Raw genomic sequence first — 18194 nt, forward strand, 5'->3', positions numbered from 1 at the left:
GTTATCAAGCAATTCAAAGATGATATGTCAAGAAGATTTGAGATGTCAGACCTCGGGAAGCTTACATACTATCTTGGTATAGAAGTAACGCAAGGAGCTGATGGCATTCACATCAAACAAGAAGGATACGCGCAAGGTATACTTGTCAAGACGAAGATGGAGTCATGTAACTATACTCATGTTCCGATGCACACGAGTTTGAAAGTATCAAAGGCAGAGGAGGAGCCTGAGATTGATGCAACATCGTATTGAAGCATCATAGGATGCTTAAGGTATCTTCTTCATACACGACCGGACTTGGCGTTTTCAGTTGGTGTATTAAGCAGATATATGCAGAGTCCAAGAGAGAGTCATGGAGAAGCAGTGACGCATCTACTATGATACATAAAGGGCACTACAGAGTATGGTCTCTTCTTCAAACGGGATGGAACAACGGAGATTACAGGTTACAGTGACAGCAGCCATAACATAGACGTTGATGATGGAAGAAGCACTACAGGGTTTATGTTCTACCTAGGAACATCGCCGATCACGTGGACATCGTGCAAGCAACCCACAGTGGCACTCTCTTCATGTGAGGCGGAGTTCATGGCAGCTACGGAAGCTGCAAAACAAGCAATAAGGTTAAAGGAGTTGATGGTCGAGATCATGAACAAAGAAGACAAGAAGGTCATGTTGAAGATTGACAACAAGTCAGCGATAGCCCTCACCAAGAACCCGGTGTTTCACGGTAGAAGCAAACACATACTCTCGAAGTACCATTTCATTCGAGAATGTGTGGAGTTCGACTTTATTAAGTGAAGCACGTACCTGGAGTGGAGCAGAAGGCAGACATACTCACTAAACCATTGGCAAGGATCAAGTTCGAAGCAATGCGCAAGTTCATCGGAGTTCAGAAGATCAACATACCTAAGATTCAAGTTAGAATTAAGGGGGAGAATGTTAGATAATTCCAATTAACTTGAGGAGCAAGTTAACTCATTAAAGTGAAATTTGATGGGTTAAGGAAAAAGGAAAACATATCGAGCTTAGGAATGTTTCCATATTATTATTAGGAAAAGATGTAGCTTCGCCCTTAGGAAAAGATGTAGCTTCTTCCTATATAAAGAGTTCTCATGGAGAGATGTTCCATCAAGAGAAACACATTGAAATGTTTAGTTTTGAGAGAGTTTCTAAATCTAATAAGAAGAGAAGTTCTTATAATCTTTGTGTTTGTGCAACTTTAATAAACAAGTTTTAATCATCCAATATATAACGTAGTACATATATAATAAGTGTGACAAAAGGAGCAAACATATGCTTTAAAAAAGCATACAAGGATCAGTCGTTGTCCTCATTTACCATATTCAAGCAAACCAGTACCCTTGAATTTCTCTTCCATTATCCCATCAATACGAGCTGCCATGTCTGGAGTCAGATAATTCACCCAATCTCCGGTTTTTCCTTTCCTGAAATACGCGCTCTTTGTGAAAGGAGAAGGATGATCTTCTCTCTCCTTATCACCTTTGTTAACTTCAAGGTTCTTTAATGTCTCGAAGCTGCAAAGATTCACAACTTTCTCAACGACCCCATTCTTCTCTTCCTCATCTGTGAATCCATAACCCATGAACTCAGCCAATCTCTTCACGTGAGGCAAAGGATCAGCACTCAAAGTCTCGTACTTGAGGAATAAATCTTATCTGGATTCTCTTGGTGAGCTTTCCAATATGCCAGGACGTGATCAAGATAATGACCGTACCTAGAAAAATCTTGACAGAACATATCAAAACACTCCTCAAGACTGTCAAGCGGGCCACTATCTTATAGATTATGGGAAAGTTATCTTCTCATTAGATAAATAATTACATTATATACACGTACAGCATTAGGAGATTAGGGTATTCTAAGTACTAATAATTACAATGTAAACCCTTAACTAATAGTATTTACATATATCTCCAATACGCCCCCTCAAGATGGAGGGATTGAGATCACTCCAATCTTGCTACAATCTTGCTGAAACTGACTTCTAGGTAGTGGTTTGGTGAGAGTGTCAGCAAGTTGATCTTTAGTGGAGACATGTCGTACACAAAGCTGACCCGCATGTATCATATTTCGTGTGAAATGGTAGTCCAAGGCGATGTGTTTCATTCTTGAATGGAAGACGGGATTAGCTCATAGATAGGTGGCTCCAACATTGTCGCAATAGATAACTGGAGGTATATATAAGTGTTGTTGAAGATCAGAGAGTAAAGAACACAACCAGGTTACCTCGGCCGCAGTATTAGCCACTGCACGATATTCAGCTTCCGTAGACGAACGAGCCACTCCTTTTTGTTTCTTTGATGACCATGAGATTGGATTTTTGCCTAACTAGATTATATAGCCATTCATAGAGACAAAATCATCTGTATCATATGCCCAATCTGCATCTGAGAAGGCATGGGGCGAGAGAGGAGAGTTATGATGTAGGAATATACCATGGGAACGGGTTCTAGAGAGATAGCGAAGTACGCGTTTGGCTGCCTGCCAGTAATCGATGGTTGGTTTGTTCATGAACTGTGAGAGGCGTGTGACGGCGTATGATATGTCAGGCCTGGTGAACGCCAAGTATTGGAGACTTCCAACAACTGAGCGATACTGAAAGCCATCCTCTAATGGTGTACCAGACTGGAGCGTTAGTTTCGGAGATGTGGGTAGCGGTGTAGCAACAGGCTTCGCGTCGGTCATGTTGTTCTTGTGCAGAAGATCAGTGATATACTTACGTTGCATGAGATGAAGTCCTTGTCGTGTCCTAGTTGCCTCGATCCCAAGAAAGTAGTGGAGATCGACTAGATCTTTAATTGAGAAGCGATTAGCGAAGGCAGTAAGAACTTGGGAGATGATCGTTGGATTGTTTCTAGTTACCAATATATCATCAACATAAACGAGGACGTAGGTGATGTTGCTGCCGTGCGAGTGAACGAAGAGTGAAGCATCTGCATTGGAGTTGACAAAGCCAGTGTGGAGGAGGTGTTGTTTAAGCGATAGATACCATGAACGGGGCGCTTGTTTCAGTCCATAGATAGGTTTGCGTAGTCTACAGACGTGGTCGGGACGATCTTTATCTATGAAGCCAGATGGTTGCATCATGTAGACAACCTCAGTTAGCTCACCTTGGAGGAAAGCATTGTTGATATCTAATTGTTTTATCTGCCAAGCCTTGGTGACCGCAATCTGAAGCACCAGACGAATCGTTGTTGATTTTATAACTGGACTGAAAGTTTCCGAATAATCGATACCATGTTGCTGCGTGTAGCCTTTGGCAACAAGACGACCTTTGGGGTGTTCTTGTTGTCCATTCGCAAGATTCTTGGTAGTAAACAACCAGCGACAGCCTATGATGTTGTGCCCATGTACGTTCGGCTTTAGATCCCAAGTGTGATTTTTGATGTGTGCATCAAACTCTGCTGTAGCTGCACCTCTCCATTTCTCATCTTTCATAGCCTGTGAGATCGTTGTTGGTTCTGTTTTTTGATTCTTTCTTCCTGCAACTGAAAGTGTTAGCTTTTGTATTGGTTTTGAAATTTTATTTTTGGCTCTGGTTTGCATTTTGTGGATATTTTATGGCTGTTGTGTTTGTGGATTTTGTGGTAACATAGGTTGATTTGACCGGGTAGATGAGGTAGGATTTGTATTTGGTGGTTGTGTAGGCTGAGTTGGGGGTTGCAACTCATTTTTTTCTTGAGCAGTGGGCTCGACGGAAGTAGGATTAAGCTGAGCCATTGGTGTTGGCTCATTTTGAGAAAGAGCAGTGGGCTCCAAGGGAGAAGAGACGGGTGGATTGCTAGAGTGAGAAGGCAATACCTGAGGTGAAGAAGACGATCGCGTCGTTGGTGGCTGAGGCGGGTGAAGGTCCAAGCTCGGGTGTCCCTGCGCTGTTGAAGATTGAGGAGTAACGGGTGTGAACATGGAAGTAGAGAGTGGAGTGGAGTCATGAACCTCAGAGAGTTTTTCCGTTGACGTCTTCTCAAATGGAAACACGGTTTCATCAAACTTCACATGCCTCGCTGTATAGATGCGACCCGTAGTTTGATCCATGCAGTAGTACGCACTCTGGGTTGTCGAGTGGCCTAGGAACACACACCTTGTTGATCTATGTTCCAGTTTGTTAGAGTTATAAGGACGCAGCCATGGGAAGCATAAGCAACCGAAAACTCGTAGTTTCGTATAATTTGGTGTCGTACCAAAGATCTTGGAGAATGGAGATTGCTTCTCGAGTATAGGCGTTGGAAGATGATTGATCAGATATACTGCCGAAGAGAAAGCATTGGTCCAATAGTCTTTTGGTATCGATGCCGTAGAGAGAAGTGTGAGACCGATCTCTACAATGTGCCTATGTTTCCTCTCCGATAAGCCATTATGCTGAGGTGTGTGTGGTGGCGAAGTGAGGTGTGTGATTCCGTGTTGTCAGAGAAAGTCTCGTAATGCAATATACTCGCCTCCATTATCAGAAAACAGTGTTCCGATCTTTGTCTGAAACTTGTTCTCTACCAATGATTTGTAGGCAATGAAGACCTCTTTTACTTGTGACTTTAGTTTGAGCGGGTAAAGCCATGTAAAGCGCGAGTAATGATCGACAAATACAACATAGTATTTAAAGTTGTCGATGGAGGTTATTGGAGAAGACCAGACGTCTGTGAAGACAAACTCAAGGGGTTTATGAGAAACAATGGTGGAGTTTGTAAATGGTAATCGATGGGTCTTATTAATTAAACATTCAGAACAAGACAAGTTTTTCTGTTTGGTAGAAGAAAAAGGTAGAGAAAACTGAGAAATGATAATGTTTAAAACTGAAAAAGAAGGGTGGCCGAGCCGAGAATGCCACAAAAGCAGAGATGTTTTTGGGTTCGATGCAGTAACCATGGCCTTTGCCTGAGACAGAGAGACAGACCACTCATACAACTCATTCCTAGTCTTGCCTTGGAGCAATGGGACACCCGTGCTGAGATCCTTCACCTGTAAAGAAGCAGGAAAGAATTCCACCGAAACACCATTAGTATTGCAGAGACGATAAACCAAAATCAAGTTCTTATCAAAGATAAGTCACGTGTTCGAGTTGGTATTAAAGAAGAACCCGTATGAGATATCGGTAGTGTCGAACCATCAGCTATGATAACGTCGTCGCCTCCATGATACGGCTGGGGTAGAGCAAGGGTGTTGAGGTCAGATGTAATGTGACGAGTAGCCCCCGAGTCAAGAAGCCAATTAGTAGCCGTGTATGGAGCATTCATAGCGAGGTTCGCTTGTGGTTGATATGGGCGGAATGGAGTGACCTGAGGCTGAGCCATGATCTGTTGAGCACCTTGATATTGAGAAGCTTGAAACTGAGGACAGCGTCTGGCACTATACCCTTGTGTGTTACACAGTTGACACTTGCCTAAGTAAGGCTTGAACGTACGCGTATCAGATCGGTATTGTCAGTTAGCATCACCATTGTTGTTGTTTCTCCGTGTGTTGTTGTAGTTGTTGTAGGAGCCACCATTGTTGTTGCGATTGGTGTTGAAGTTGTTGTTCTGATTTCGGTTTTGAACCATATTAGCAGACACTGGAGCGACCTCAGTAGCTTGTTCTTTTGTAGCAAGGAGCTTGGCTTCATGATTGAGTAATCTTTCATGAATCTCAGTGATGCTGGGAGCAGTGTCTTTACCTTCGATTTGATCAACTACATTCTTGTACTCCTCTGGGAGTCCACCAAGGATGACACCCCTTCCTCTAATCGAGTTTAGAGACCACGTTCTGGAGGAAGGGGTGTCATCTGACACAGGTTAAATCTTATAATTTTGGTGTTTGTAATACTAGCAATGGAAATTTCTGTAGCTCATTTGGTCAATTTCCTTAATATTTGACACACCTTTCCCTAGTTCAACCAGCCCTCATACATATTTTTTGTTTATTTTATTTTCTATAAGAATTATGTTGGGCTTTGACAACCCTTAAAATCAAATTTGGGTCCGCCACTGATCTCAACTTGATCTTCATGGTCGTATGGCTTGCCAAGGATGGCGAGTTGACCGAGTTTAGAGACCACGTTCTTGAGGTATTCATCGACAGTTTTGGTACCTTTGGTGTAGAATCTGAGCTGATCACGGAGTTGTTTGATATGACCCCTACTTGGTTTCGCATAGGTGTCAGCCAGCTTCTTCCAGATCTGAGAAGCGGTGGTTGTGCGAGAGACCATTGGCTGAATCGTAGTAGAGATGGCACCAAGGAGGCCACTGTAAATGAGTTTATCTTGCCGTGTCCAGCGAACAAACTCCGGATTCTCCTCGAAGACATCAGCCGTGGTGATTGTTGCAGGCGGAATGATAGTGGTGGAATCAAGATGCTTAGCCAAAGCATAACCATCCAGCAGGGCATGAACTTGCAAGCTCCACATCATGTAGTTGGTGCTTGTTAACTTCGAGACGTTGGACATGTTGAGATTGAGAAGAGTGTTTGTGTTTAGAGACACGATTTCATTGGTGTTTGAGGAAGAACTTATTGTGGCGGCTGTTTGGTTTTGTTCGAAAATTTCTAGGTTTGGAGGAGCGTTATGCTCTGATACCATATAGATTATAGGAAAGTTATTTTCTCATTAGATAAATGATTACAATATATACACGTACAGCATTTGGAGATTAGGGTATTCTAAGTACTACTAATTACAATGTAAACCCTTAACTAATAGTATTTACATATATCTCCAATATATCTGACCTTTTCTTTTGGAAGAAATGCCACAAGGAGATAAAAGTGTCCTTTGGGTCTCTCCAGATGTAAACCATCTTACAACCCTTTTTCACAACTGAATCGGGTAGTGACTTGTATGCATATGAGTTGAGAACAGAGTCTTCCCTTTGTCTTTGAGGCTATCAACTTGAGGGAACAAAGGGAACTCGATCTCAAAGAAAGGAATAAGCTCGTGAGGGTTACGTTTTAGAAGAGGGTTTGTGGAATCATCAAAGCGAGATCGGTTGGCTATTATGAATGTTAGTGATTTGAGCCAAGTGGTACCTGTCTTTAGATAGCTACAGATGAAGAAGTCTCTGGGTCGCGCTTGGAAGAACTCTTGCGCGTAAAGTGAACCTTCAAGGATTGTCTGTATCCACCACTGACCACCGTACCTGATAAAGGGATCTTTAAACCTCCAGCCTTTAACGTGAGGAAACGTGGAGATCAGGTCTTGGTACCGTTTCTGATTCTTCTCGAACTCTGTTGACTCTATCTCAGTCTCGTCATGGTTTGGAACGGTAGTGTCGGTTACGGTTTCTATTTCCATTGGAGGACATGTGTTTCTGATAGACATGTGTTTCTGATCTGCAGGAGATGAGAGATGTTTGTTGTTCGGACAAAGATCGATTCAGAGCGGGTATTTTATAACTATTAGAAGCAACGACAATTTTTGCCCCCTAAATATTTTTATAAATAAAAATGCTTATTTAAAAGAAAATTGTTTCGATTAAAAAGAAGTTATAAAATATAGGACGTGTAAGAGCATGTCCATTGGTAAGAGACTATTAAGGGTTCTAATGATTAATTTAGTAGTTAATTTTGTGACGTGAAAAGCTAAGAACCCTTGTTAGTCTAATTAATTTTCTCCTCCTCCAATGGGAGAACCTCATTGAGGTTCTAATTATTTTTTTTTTAAATTGAATGATTGGATTTTATAAGATGAAAGAAAAGCATACATAAAAATTTAAATAAAAATGACATAAAAGCATATTAAAAATACAAATACAAATCGTAAACGAGAAAAAATCAATTAGCTTAAATCTTGATTTGTTCCAAATTTTTGTCATATATTCTCAACCAAATCGGCTCTCAATTGTTGATGTATTGTTTTATCACGAACTCAATTCCGAATGCTCATCATATTGCCGAGATTTGAAGACATATCTGTAGAATACGTGAAATCCACTTGTTGAACTTCGGTTTGAGTGAAAAGTTTTTGAAATTATTGATCGAAAATGTGGTCGACTTTTTCATCGATCATTTCTTCAAGATTATTAGAAGAAGAAGAAGCCATTAAGAGAAGAAATGGTAAGATAACCAAAAGCTTTAATAAGGAAATGGTAAGAAAAACAAAATAACTCAGCACTTGTTCTTCTCAGTGAAATGGTAAAAGAGAATACAAAATCTTTAATAAAGAAATGGTAAGAGTTCACTGATCACAAACGTGAAGACTCTGGTTACAGAATACATGGCTCTATTTTTTTTGTGTCACATGCTCTGTTTCTTCTTGTGACCTTGGCTCCACCTGCAAAAATCTGAACACAAACGATACATAGTGTAAACACAAAGAATAACAACGATACCATAGTGTAAACTGAGAACTAAAGTAGCCACTGAACTGACTTGTAATTTTGGAGAAACAAGTATTAAACTTCAAAGACGCATAGATTGTTACTTGTGTATGTACAATGATAAAGAGCAATTAACATATGTAAGTAAGAAATCTAAAACAATTATTCACCAGGAAAAAGAAAGAAAGAAGTTTACTTACATCAAACCTTAGAAGCAAGCAGGATTTTCCAACACCAGAGTCACCAATAAGCGAAAGCTTGAACAGATAGTCACTGCAAAGACAACATACCCATACATCATTAAGAAAATATTAAAACTCAACTCAAAAAGGATTGTCTTTTGCTATGAACAGATAGTCACTGCAAAGACAGAATACACATACACATACTCATACAGAGAAAAAAAACACAAGGAATCACCTCAAGTTCAGCTTCAAGCTCCTCCTTCTCGTGTCCAGTTGCAATGGGCATAACATCCTCCACCTCCTTCTTCGCTATTGTCTCCACTGCAAAGTAAAAGGGTAATAACAGTCATTCACCACGCTCTTGCACAGATTCAATGGTAAAAGAGAACAACAAAATCGATAGAATGACAGAAAATTGCAGTAACAACGGCGTAAGCATTAAGAGAGAACAGTGGTGAAACGATTGATAAGATAATACGGCGATAATTGCATCTAATCCAGCATAAACAGAATCACAAAGGCGAGATCTGAAAACGTAGACACTATAGCAACGATATACCACCTGATTTAGAGCTGAAACAACGATGGATGACGGAAGAAGACGAAGCAGGATTGGCCACGCGATGGAAGCCAACGGGTCTCGCGGTGGTGGTGGCTATGGATCGGCGAGGAGATGCAGCGGCGACATCGGCGGCTAGGAAATATCTTAATTTTAAATAGAAAATATCTTGATTTTTAACTTTTATAATAGAAAATAATATTTAAATATAACAATACAATATAAGAAATATCTTAATTTTAAATTTAATATTATTAATAAAAGTTTGTTTTTAATTACATATAAAAATTCAGTAAGAGTATAAACGATATTAGACACTCTTAATTTTAGCGTGAGAGCTCCGTTGCGAAAATCACTTCGCAAATAATAGTGTAGATAAACATTTTTAAATTCTTTGCCAAAATATTTTCAAAAATTATCACACTAGGTGACTTTGATTGTTCTAAACATTTTATCTTAAACATAGATAATTCATTATATCTTATGTGATATATATATATATATATAAAAACTAAATATAATATTACTAAACTAAATATAATATAAACGTATATAATATTTTAATATTAGTAAAGTAAATATAATATAAATTTAACTATAACATTATCGCTAGAATTTTTTTAATTACTCGCAAGATAATGATAATGATCAGTTATCAGCTAAATCACTAAAATTGTTTATGAAAATTATTAATTGAGTATAAAATATGACTAGGCCTAAAATTATGTAGAACATAATACATAAGTAAATTTTGCTTCTCAAATAATAATATATATTATAAAATAAATACACCAATATCTATTTTAATTTAAATAACGTTAGTCTTGTAACTTTTTTGATGCAAAATCATTAACCAAATCATCAAACTAGATCTTCTCCAAAATATTATTTTCAGTTGCTATCATCTCTAGTCCATCTAATCTTATTTTTTTTTTTTTGCTAAAACCATCTAATCTTATCTTGTATCATCGTTGCATGCAAATATGACTTCAACAATTTTAGTTTCGAAAAACTTCTTTCTGTAAATAAAACCAGGTATAAGAATATTTAGTAAAATTCTATAAGCAGCAATATCATTTAGAAAACAATTAGCTTGTATCAAATAATTCAAAATGTCAATAGGGTAGATTATCTCTGGTAACTTCTCTAAATAATTTTAATTCTATAAACAATTCATTTCCACTAACGTCAAAATTATCACCTTTTTCAAAAGCATTTGTAAAACTACTATAATTATTTAAAGTCATATCATCTAAAGAAACATTTTCCAAGGTTAACTAAAAAACCAAAAATCTTTTCATATTCTTGATATTGTTCAAACCTTCTAGTAAATGCACTAATTGCATGATCAACTATGCATAAAAATAATCAATCCTAAATAATTCCTCACTAGAATTGGAGCAACTGAAGGTGGACTACATGGAATATCATCAAAAATTTTCTTTGAATATTGGATCAACACCTATCTCTATAGCAATTTTTCTAAGAGTTTCCAAAGCATTTGAAAAAACCAGCATCTCGATACTTAAAAAAAAAATCTCTTCTAACCCCCTAACTTTTTTCAATAGAAATATCAATAAGCATATCTTTAGACAGCAAACTTTTACTAACCAAATTAACAGCATATACCATTTCATACCAAATAACAATGCTCACCAAAAACTCAAATTTACCAAGTTTATTTTATTTGTTGCTAGCTTCACTTCTAATTAGGGGTGTCAATTCAGGCTGGCCCGGCCCGGTCCAGCCCAAACCCGCTAAACCCATAAATATTTGAACCCAGCCCAGCCCGGCCCGGAAATATTTTGGGCCTAGAATTCAAAGTCCGACCCAGCCCTTATAGGGCTACAGGGTTTTTCGGGTTTTTTTGGGCTTTTCGAAAAATAATTTGTCATTGTCATTTCCATCGTTTTAATACATGTGAATTTTCATTAAAAAAATACAGTTTTTTTTAAATATAAAGTGAATTTAAACTTTTCTTCTTTATCAAAAATGTTTTACTATTTCGTATACTTAAAAAAATATTTATACACAAACCAAATTTAAAAAAAATAATAATGATAAACATGGTCATACGATTCATACTTTGTATTTTGAAATAAAAAAACATGTTGTACATAAAAAAGGAAAGTGCATTTACAAAATTTAAAATCTGACACTTGTAATGATCAAACAATAAAGTGCATTAACAACTTTAATATTTGTTTTATTAGAGTTTGGATAAAAATATTAAAATAATATATCAATACTAATAATGGTTTTGATGGCAAGAACGATAACATTTAACCAAAAGTATAAAATTTGGGGTTTTCAGGTCGGCCCTAACCCAAACGGGCTTAGACCCAAAATATCCAAAACCCAAATGGGCTTAGCCCGAAAGGCCCAATTTTTTTTTGCTTATAAAACTAAGCCCAAACCCGATAATTTTTAGAACTGGGCGGGCTCGGACTGTAGGCTTCAACCCTAATTAACATGTCTACTTTTAATTTTAGAATCATTATCACTTTCAGCTATTTGAAGTAAAAATTTGGAATCTAATTGCTTTTACACTATATATGTACATGACTCTCCCACTGAATAGATGAAATAGCTTAAGTGTAAGTTCTTTTATATTATCTTTTATAAATATCTCTCTCTTAGTAGAATTAGCAAATATTGTGTAGATTATTTAGCAAATATTGTGTAGATTATTTGCAGCACTCCAAATAAAATTTAGCTTTCCCACGATTATTAGCCATATCACGTAACGTAGTACACATATAATTAATGTGATTCTTAAATTTATGCTTTAAACAAGCATACAAGGATCAGCCATTTTCCCCAAACAAGAAACAGCTGATTTATCATTTTCAAGCAAACCAATACCCTTGAATTTCTCTTCCATTATTCCATCCATATAGGGGTGTCAATTCGGGATGGTCCGGCCCAGACCGGCCCAAACCCGCTAAGCCTATAAATATTTGAGTCCGGTCTGGCTCGGAAGTATTTTGGTCCTAGAATTCAAAACCTGACTCGGTCTTTATAGGGTTATAGGGCTTTTCGGACTTTTTTGGCATTTTGAAAAATAATTTGTCATTGTCACTTCCATCGTTTTGATACATGTGAATTTTTATTCAAGAAAACAGTTTCATTTTTTTGTTTTAAAATGTAAAATGAGTTTAAAATTTTCTTTTTATCAAAAATGTTTTACTTTTTTGTATGTTTTAAAAACATATTATAAACAAACCAAATTTAAACAAATTTAAATAATCAAATATAACTTAAAACTAAACATATAAAAGAACAAAATTTATGATAAACATGGTCAAATGTTTCATACTTTGTATATTAAAAAAACATGTTGTACATAAAAGAAGAAGGTACATTTGCAAAATTTAAAATGTGACACTTGTAACTATCAAACAATAAAATGCATTAACAACTTTTATATTTGTTTTATTAGAGTTTGGATAAAAATATCAAAATAATATGCCAATACTAATAATCGTTTGGATTGCAAAAACGATAATATTTAAGCGAAAGTATAAAATTTCGGGTTTTCGGACCGGTCCTAACTCAAACGGGCTTAGGCCCAAAATACTCAGAGCCCAAATGGGCTTAGCCCGAAAAACCAAATATTTTTAAACCTGATAATTTTTAAGGCTGGGCGGGTTCAGACTGAGAGCTTCGGCCCTAATTAACATGTCTACATCCATACAAGCTGGCCATATCTGATTCAGATAATTTTCCCAATCTCCGATCCTGAAATATGCACTCTTTGTATAAGGAGAAGGATGGTCCTCTCTCTCCTTATCTCCTTTTGTTAGTTTCAAGATTCTTCAATGTCTCGAAGCTGCAAAGATTCACAACTTTCTCAACACCACCATTCTTCTCTTCCTCAGCTGTGAATCCATAACCCATGAACTCAGCCAACCTCTTCACGTAAGGCAAAGGATCAGCACTCAAATTAGTCTCGTAGTTAAGGAACAAAATCTGATTTGGATTCTTTCGGTGAGCTTTCCAGTAACCTAAGACATGATCAAGATAAGGATTGTGCGGAGATAAACCTTGGCAGAACATATCAAAACACTCCTCAAGACTGTTGAGCGGGCCATGTTCTGACCTTTGCTTTTGGAAGAAATGCCACAAGGAGATGAAAGTGTCCTTTGAGTCTCTCCAGATATAAACCATCTTACAATCGAATCGGGTAAACAATTGTGTGGCAAATGAGTTGCAAAGAGAGTGTTCCCTTCGTCTTGGAGAACATCGATGTGAGGGAACAAAGGGAACTCGACCTCAGTGTAAGGAATATTAGGATCCGCGAGTTCTGTGTTCCAAAATATGTACCGCTCGCGTATCCACTCCATGAAATCAAATTATGTTCTTACTAAAATTATATATATATATATATATATATATATATATATATATTATAAAAAGTTTATTTGTGAAATAGCTAAAAGAAAAAGAGAATTTAGTTTTGTAGAGAGAAAGTAGAAAGAGATAGGAAGAGAAAAAAAAAAAGAGGATGTGATTTTAGTTAGTTAGTAAATTATTGTTTTTTTACGGTTATACCATCCAATTTCCCAATTATAAAATCAACTGAAAAAAAGAATGTTCATAAATAGTCTGACAAAAAAGGATCATAATAAATGAAGACCCACCTTAATTTAGGATTTCTATGTCTTCCACCTTGATCTAGTCTGCCTTCTATGCAATGCGGCCCTAGAAACTCGAGATCACCTTCTTTTTGACTGCTGTTACAGCTGGGAAGTCTGGTCCTCGACGTAGCTTTGCTGTCAGGTTACCACTCCATCATCAACTACTTCAACAGTCTACGACTCCCAAAGCCTCACAAAAAAACACCTCCTAATCGCTTGGCAATGCGCAATATACCTACTCTGGACCGAACGAAACTCAAGGCTCCACAGGAGATGCTTCAGATCGCCCACCTCTCTACTATCAACTCTCAACCTCACTTTCCGAAATAGATGGTCAAGTCTTCGATCACAGAACACAGTCTCGGTTTCAGCTATGATCCAGATGTGGCTCCGATGATCTCTTTAGTTATCTTGCACCGATCGAATCCTTTTTCTTCATCGCCTGCGACTTTTTCCTCCCTTCACTGCATGCTCTATAATTGGCTGTCTCTGTTGGGGAAAAATTGGGATGGGCTCTTATCTAAACTTCTTCTCTAATTATCAGGTTAACTAAGTAACTAAGGCCGAAAACATTACTAAGGCCCAAAAACCTGTATTTTTTCCTTTCCTCCATTTAAATAGAAAGCCTTTGGTCTAAGAAAAGTTGGCCGATTCCGGCACCAACTATCACCATCATGATTTTATATACATGAACCTTTTTTTTTTTGAAAAAAAAATTGTCTTTGTGTATATATTACATGAACTTTAAAGCTATGTTAAAACCTTCGTGAACTATATTTGAAAAAAAATTGTCCTTGTATATATATACATAAACTTTAGAGCTATGTTAAAACCTTAGTGAACTATACTAAATTTTGAAAGCACTACATGACCTATTAAAATATGGTGAAAAACTACGTAACTCATCTTCGTTAATTAACGGTAATGGAGTGTTGTGGTAACAAAAATGTGTTGTTTTAATCTAGGGGCGGGCGTTCGGGTACCCATTCGGATTCGATTTGGATCTTTGTAGGTTCAGTTCAGATTCGGATAACCCATTTAAATAATTTATAAAATTTTAAAATTCATTATATACTTTAAATTTCTCAAAATCTATAAATAAAATAATATATTACATATAAATTTGAATAACATATGTCAAAACACCTAAAATTAACATATAAATTGGTTTGGTTTGAATATTTTGATAGAGAATCAATATAAATTTTAAGTATTTTTTTGGTATTTTCAGTATATTTTAGCTATCTTAGACATTTAGTTTTGACTATTTGTTTATATTTTCAAGTATTTTACACGCTTTAAAAGTATCTTATATATTTTGGATGTTTTTAATATACATTAAATCTAAAAATAATTAATATATTTAGGTATATAAATCTATTTTAGATATATTCGGATACCCGAAATACTTCGGTTCGGGTCGGGTTCGGTTTCGGTTCTGTAGATACCAAAATTTTGAATCCGTCGGATACTTAACCAATTTTGGTTCCGGTTCGGTACAACTTTTTTGGATCGGGTATAGTTCAGTTTTTCGGATTCAGTTTTTTTGCCTAGCCCTATTTTAATCTCTGTTTCATAGTAACATACAAAGACGTTTACCTTAAATTAATATAATAAAAACAAGTTATAAAAATTTTTTTAAAATAATTCCAAGTTACAATTAATATAGCCTTGCATCATTCCAAAATACGGTCTGAGTTGAACTTGAACATGATTATTCCAAACCAGACGACATAGTCTCATCATTAAAAGGTGAACTATTTATAAAAAACAAAAACAAATTGTTAACTATTGTAAAACACGAAAGACAAACATCAAAAATTATGTAGAAAACAGATTTATATTCAAAAATATGTCCATAACATATGCATATATTCTAAAATTGATGTAAAAAAATTGTCATTCTTTATATGTTTTCATAAAATTAAAAATTAAACAAAACCCGTGCAATGCACGGGTCCATACCTAGTATATTATAAAAGGTTTATTTGTGAAATAGCTGAAAGAAGAAGAGAATTTAGTTTTGTAGAGAGAAAATAGAAAGAGATGGGAAGAGAAAAAAGAAGAGAGAATGTGATTTTAGTTAGTTAGTAAATTATTGTTTTTTTTACGGTTATCCACCCAATTTCCCAATTATAAAATCAACCCAAAAAAAAGAAAGATCATAAATAGTCTGACAAAAAAGATCATAATAACTGGTCCACAAATGAAGGCCCACCTTAATTTATGGTTTCTATGTCTTCCACTTTTTAGATGCTATCGTCCGTCACTCCCTCATATTCGCAACCGGAAACTTTCATTTCTTTCTAGAGAAAGCAACAATGCCGGCAAAACAGAGGACGCCTAAGGTCAGCAGAAACCCTGATCTGATCAGGGGAGTTGGTTAATACTCAAGGTCGCAGATGTACCACAAGAGAGGTCTTTGGGCTATCAAGGCCAAAAACGGCGGCGTTTTCCCTCGCCACGACGCTAAGTCCAAAGTTGATTCTCCGGCGGAGAAGCCCCCGAAGTTCTATCCTGCCGAAGACGTCAAGAAACCTCTCGCCAATAGACGCAAGCCAAAGCCTACCAAGCTCAGGTAAAAAACTCTTATCTTGAAATGATATTCAGACAGATGTGACTGCCTTCATTGTGTCTTGTTTGATTTGCTCAAGCCTTTCTTTTGTTTGCAGATCCAGCATCACTCCAGGGACAGTGCTGATCATCCTTGCTGGTAGGTTCAAGGGCAAGAGAGTTGTCTTCATGAAGCAGCTTACTTCTGGTTTGCTTCTCGTGTCCGGTGAGTTTTTCTTTATCTATTCTTGCAGACATCATTTGAAACCAAACTCATTCACTTCCTGCTTTGTCTTTAGGACCGTTCAAGATCAATGGTGTTCCTTTGAGACGTGTTAAACAGTCCTACGTGATTGGAACTTCCACGAAGGTTGACATTTCCGGAGTTGGCATCCATAAATTGGATGATAAGTATTTTGGAAAGGTTGCTGAGAAGAAGAACAAGAAGGCAGAAGGAGAGTTCTTGGAGGCAGAGAAAGAGGTATATCAAGAGGCAGATATTACTATCAAGTTAGAATTTGTATCCTTTGTAGATTTACCAAAATCAGAAACTATTCTTGACCACTTTATCGAATTTGGATTGTGCAGGAGAAGAAGGAGATTCCACAAGGGAAGAAAGATGACCAGAAGGCAGTGGATGCAGCTTTGATCAAAGCCATTGAAGCGGTTCCAGAGTTGAAGACCTACTTGGGCGCAAGGTTCTCACTGAAACAAGGGATGAAGCCTCATGAGCTTGTTTTCTAAATTTCATTACCTTTTGCTGAGGTTTCTAGAGTGTCTGTCTTCTTTAGTTTTATCCTCGGGAATGGTTTAGTATTGTTCTACTGTTTTACATATGGATAGTTCATCGATCATGTTTTTGAACGTGAGGTTTGTAGCAATATGGAGTTGAAATCTTGACTTCATAGAATTTTCCTCAACCATTCATTTGATGATAATAGATGGTATAAAGCTACAATGCTTCTAAAGTCTTATTACTAGTCTCTCTCGAACAGTCATTGTAAAGCATAGATCAACCTGGATGAGTTTTCTAGATTAGTCTGATTACCATCTTTTGGCGTTTCTTTGCCAGAAACAATCGGCAACTTTAGCTGCAGCCTCTACATCTCTGTCCAAGCACCGTTTACATTTGCGTCCCACCCACCATAATAGCAGACCGCACGGATTGGCTTCAGCCACTAAGGCAGTTCTCTGGCGGCGGTGTGCGCGTATCCAGCCCAAGAAGCAGGAGAGAACAGCAAGAACGACAAGAACAGAGATGACTGCAAAGAAGGGGCCAATGGAGCCGGTAGAGTAGTGGTTTGGACCGTAGACAGGGGTGGGCACTTCGGTTATTTTCTCGGTTCGGTTTGGTTAGTTTGGTTCTAGTATTTTTCCAACTGAAGTAAACCATAGTTAGTTTGGTTTGGTTCGGTTCGGTTTGTGTTCGGTACGGTTTATATTCGGTTCGGGTTGTATTCGGTTCAGTTTGTTTTTTGGATCAGTTTAATTAGGTTCTTCTTAGTTTAATTTTTTTAAGAGAAATTATGTTTTAAAACATAAATATGTAAACATAAATTATGTGAACTAAATTCAATATAAAACTGAAACATAATTTTTTTAAAAGTCACAAAAAATATATAAGAATTAAAACAAATGAAAGTTAACTAAAATAAAAAACCAACATCATTGGTAATATCTCTTATAAGACATTAATAATTATATAAGAGACATTAATAATGATATAAGAGACATTACCAAAATTATTTATTTAAATATATCCAAATATGATGTCTCATTTTTATGTGTGTTTGCGTTGAGCACATTTAATTTGTAGTTTGTATATTTAATAACACCTTGTTGCGTGCCGTTCTATGGTTTTAATAAATGTGTTGTCATTTTATTTTTATTACTACTAACATGTTTTTTTAGTGATCAGTGATAATGTATTTTTAACGTTATGTATTATATTTTA

At 36.8% G+C, this 18194-nt stretch overlaps 1 protein-coding gene, 1 long non-coding RNA gene and 3 pseudogenes across 2 annotated transcripts; 1 reads left to right on the top strand and 4 right to left on the bottom strand.

The window, feature by feature from the left end:
• Window positions 1–1333: 1333 nt before the first annotated feature.
• On the bottom strand, window positions 1334–7279 carry LOC106298762 (annotated as a pseudogene).
• A 794-nt stretch (window positions 7280–8073) lies between these two features.
• Window positions 8074–9180, bottom strand: LOC106299653. Its single transcript, XR_001261829.1, has 4 exons — window positions 9051–9180; window positions 8724–8809; window positions 8504–8576; window positions 8074–8267 (listed from the first exon to the last, which is right to left on the bottom strand). It is a non-coding gene; the product is annotated as an uncharacterized LOC106299653 (long non-coding RNA).
• A 2655-nt stretch (window positions 9181–11835) lies between these two features.
• LOC106297889 lies at window positions 11836–13393 on the bottom strand (annotated as a pseudogene).
• Window positions 13394–15941: 2548 nt separating this feature from the next.
• Window positions 15942–17115, top strand: LOC106298709 (60S ribosomal protein L6-2-like). Its single transcript, XM_013734853.1, has 4 exons — window positions 15942–16265; window positions 16360–16466; window positions 16540–16721; window positions 16829–17115. Exons 1-4 carry the CDS (start codon window positions 16090–16092, stop codon window positions 16982–16984), a joined length of 621 nt encoding a protein of 206 aa, XP_013590307.1. The 5' UTR covers window positions 15942–16089; the 3' UTR covers window positions 16985–17115.
• Window positions 17116–17224: 109 nt separating this feature from the next.
• LOC106298710 overlaps window positions 17225–18194 on the bottom strand; it is a 2974-nt pseudogene continuing 2004 nt past the window's right edge.

The sequence above is a fragment of the Brassica oleracea genome, chromosome C6 (assembly GCF_000695525.1).
Source record: "Brassica oleracea var. oleracea cultivar TO1000 chromosome C6, BOL, whole genome shotgun sequence".
NCBI classification, from domain to species: domain Eukaryota; kingdom Viridiplantae; phylum Streptophyta; class Magnoliopsida; order Brassicales; family Brassicaceae; genus Brassica; species Brassica oleracea.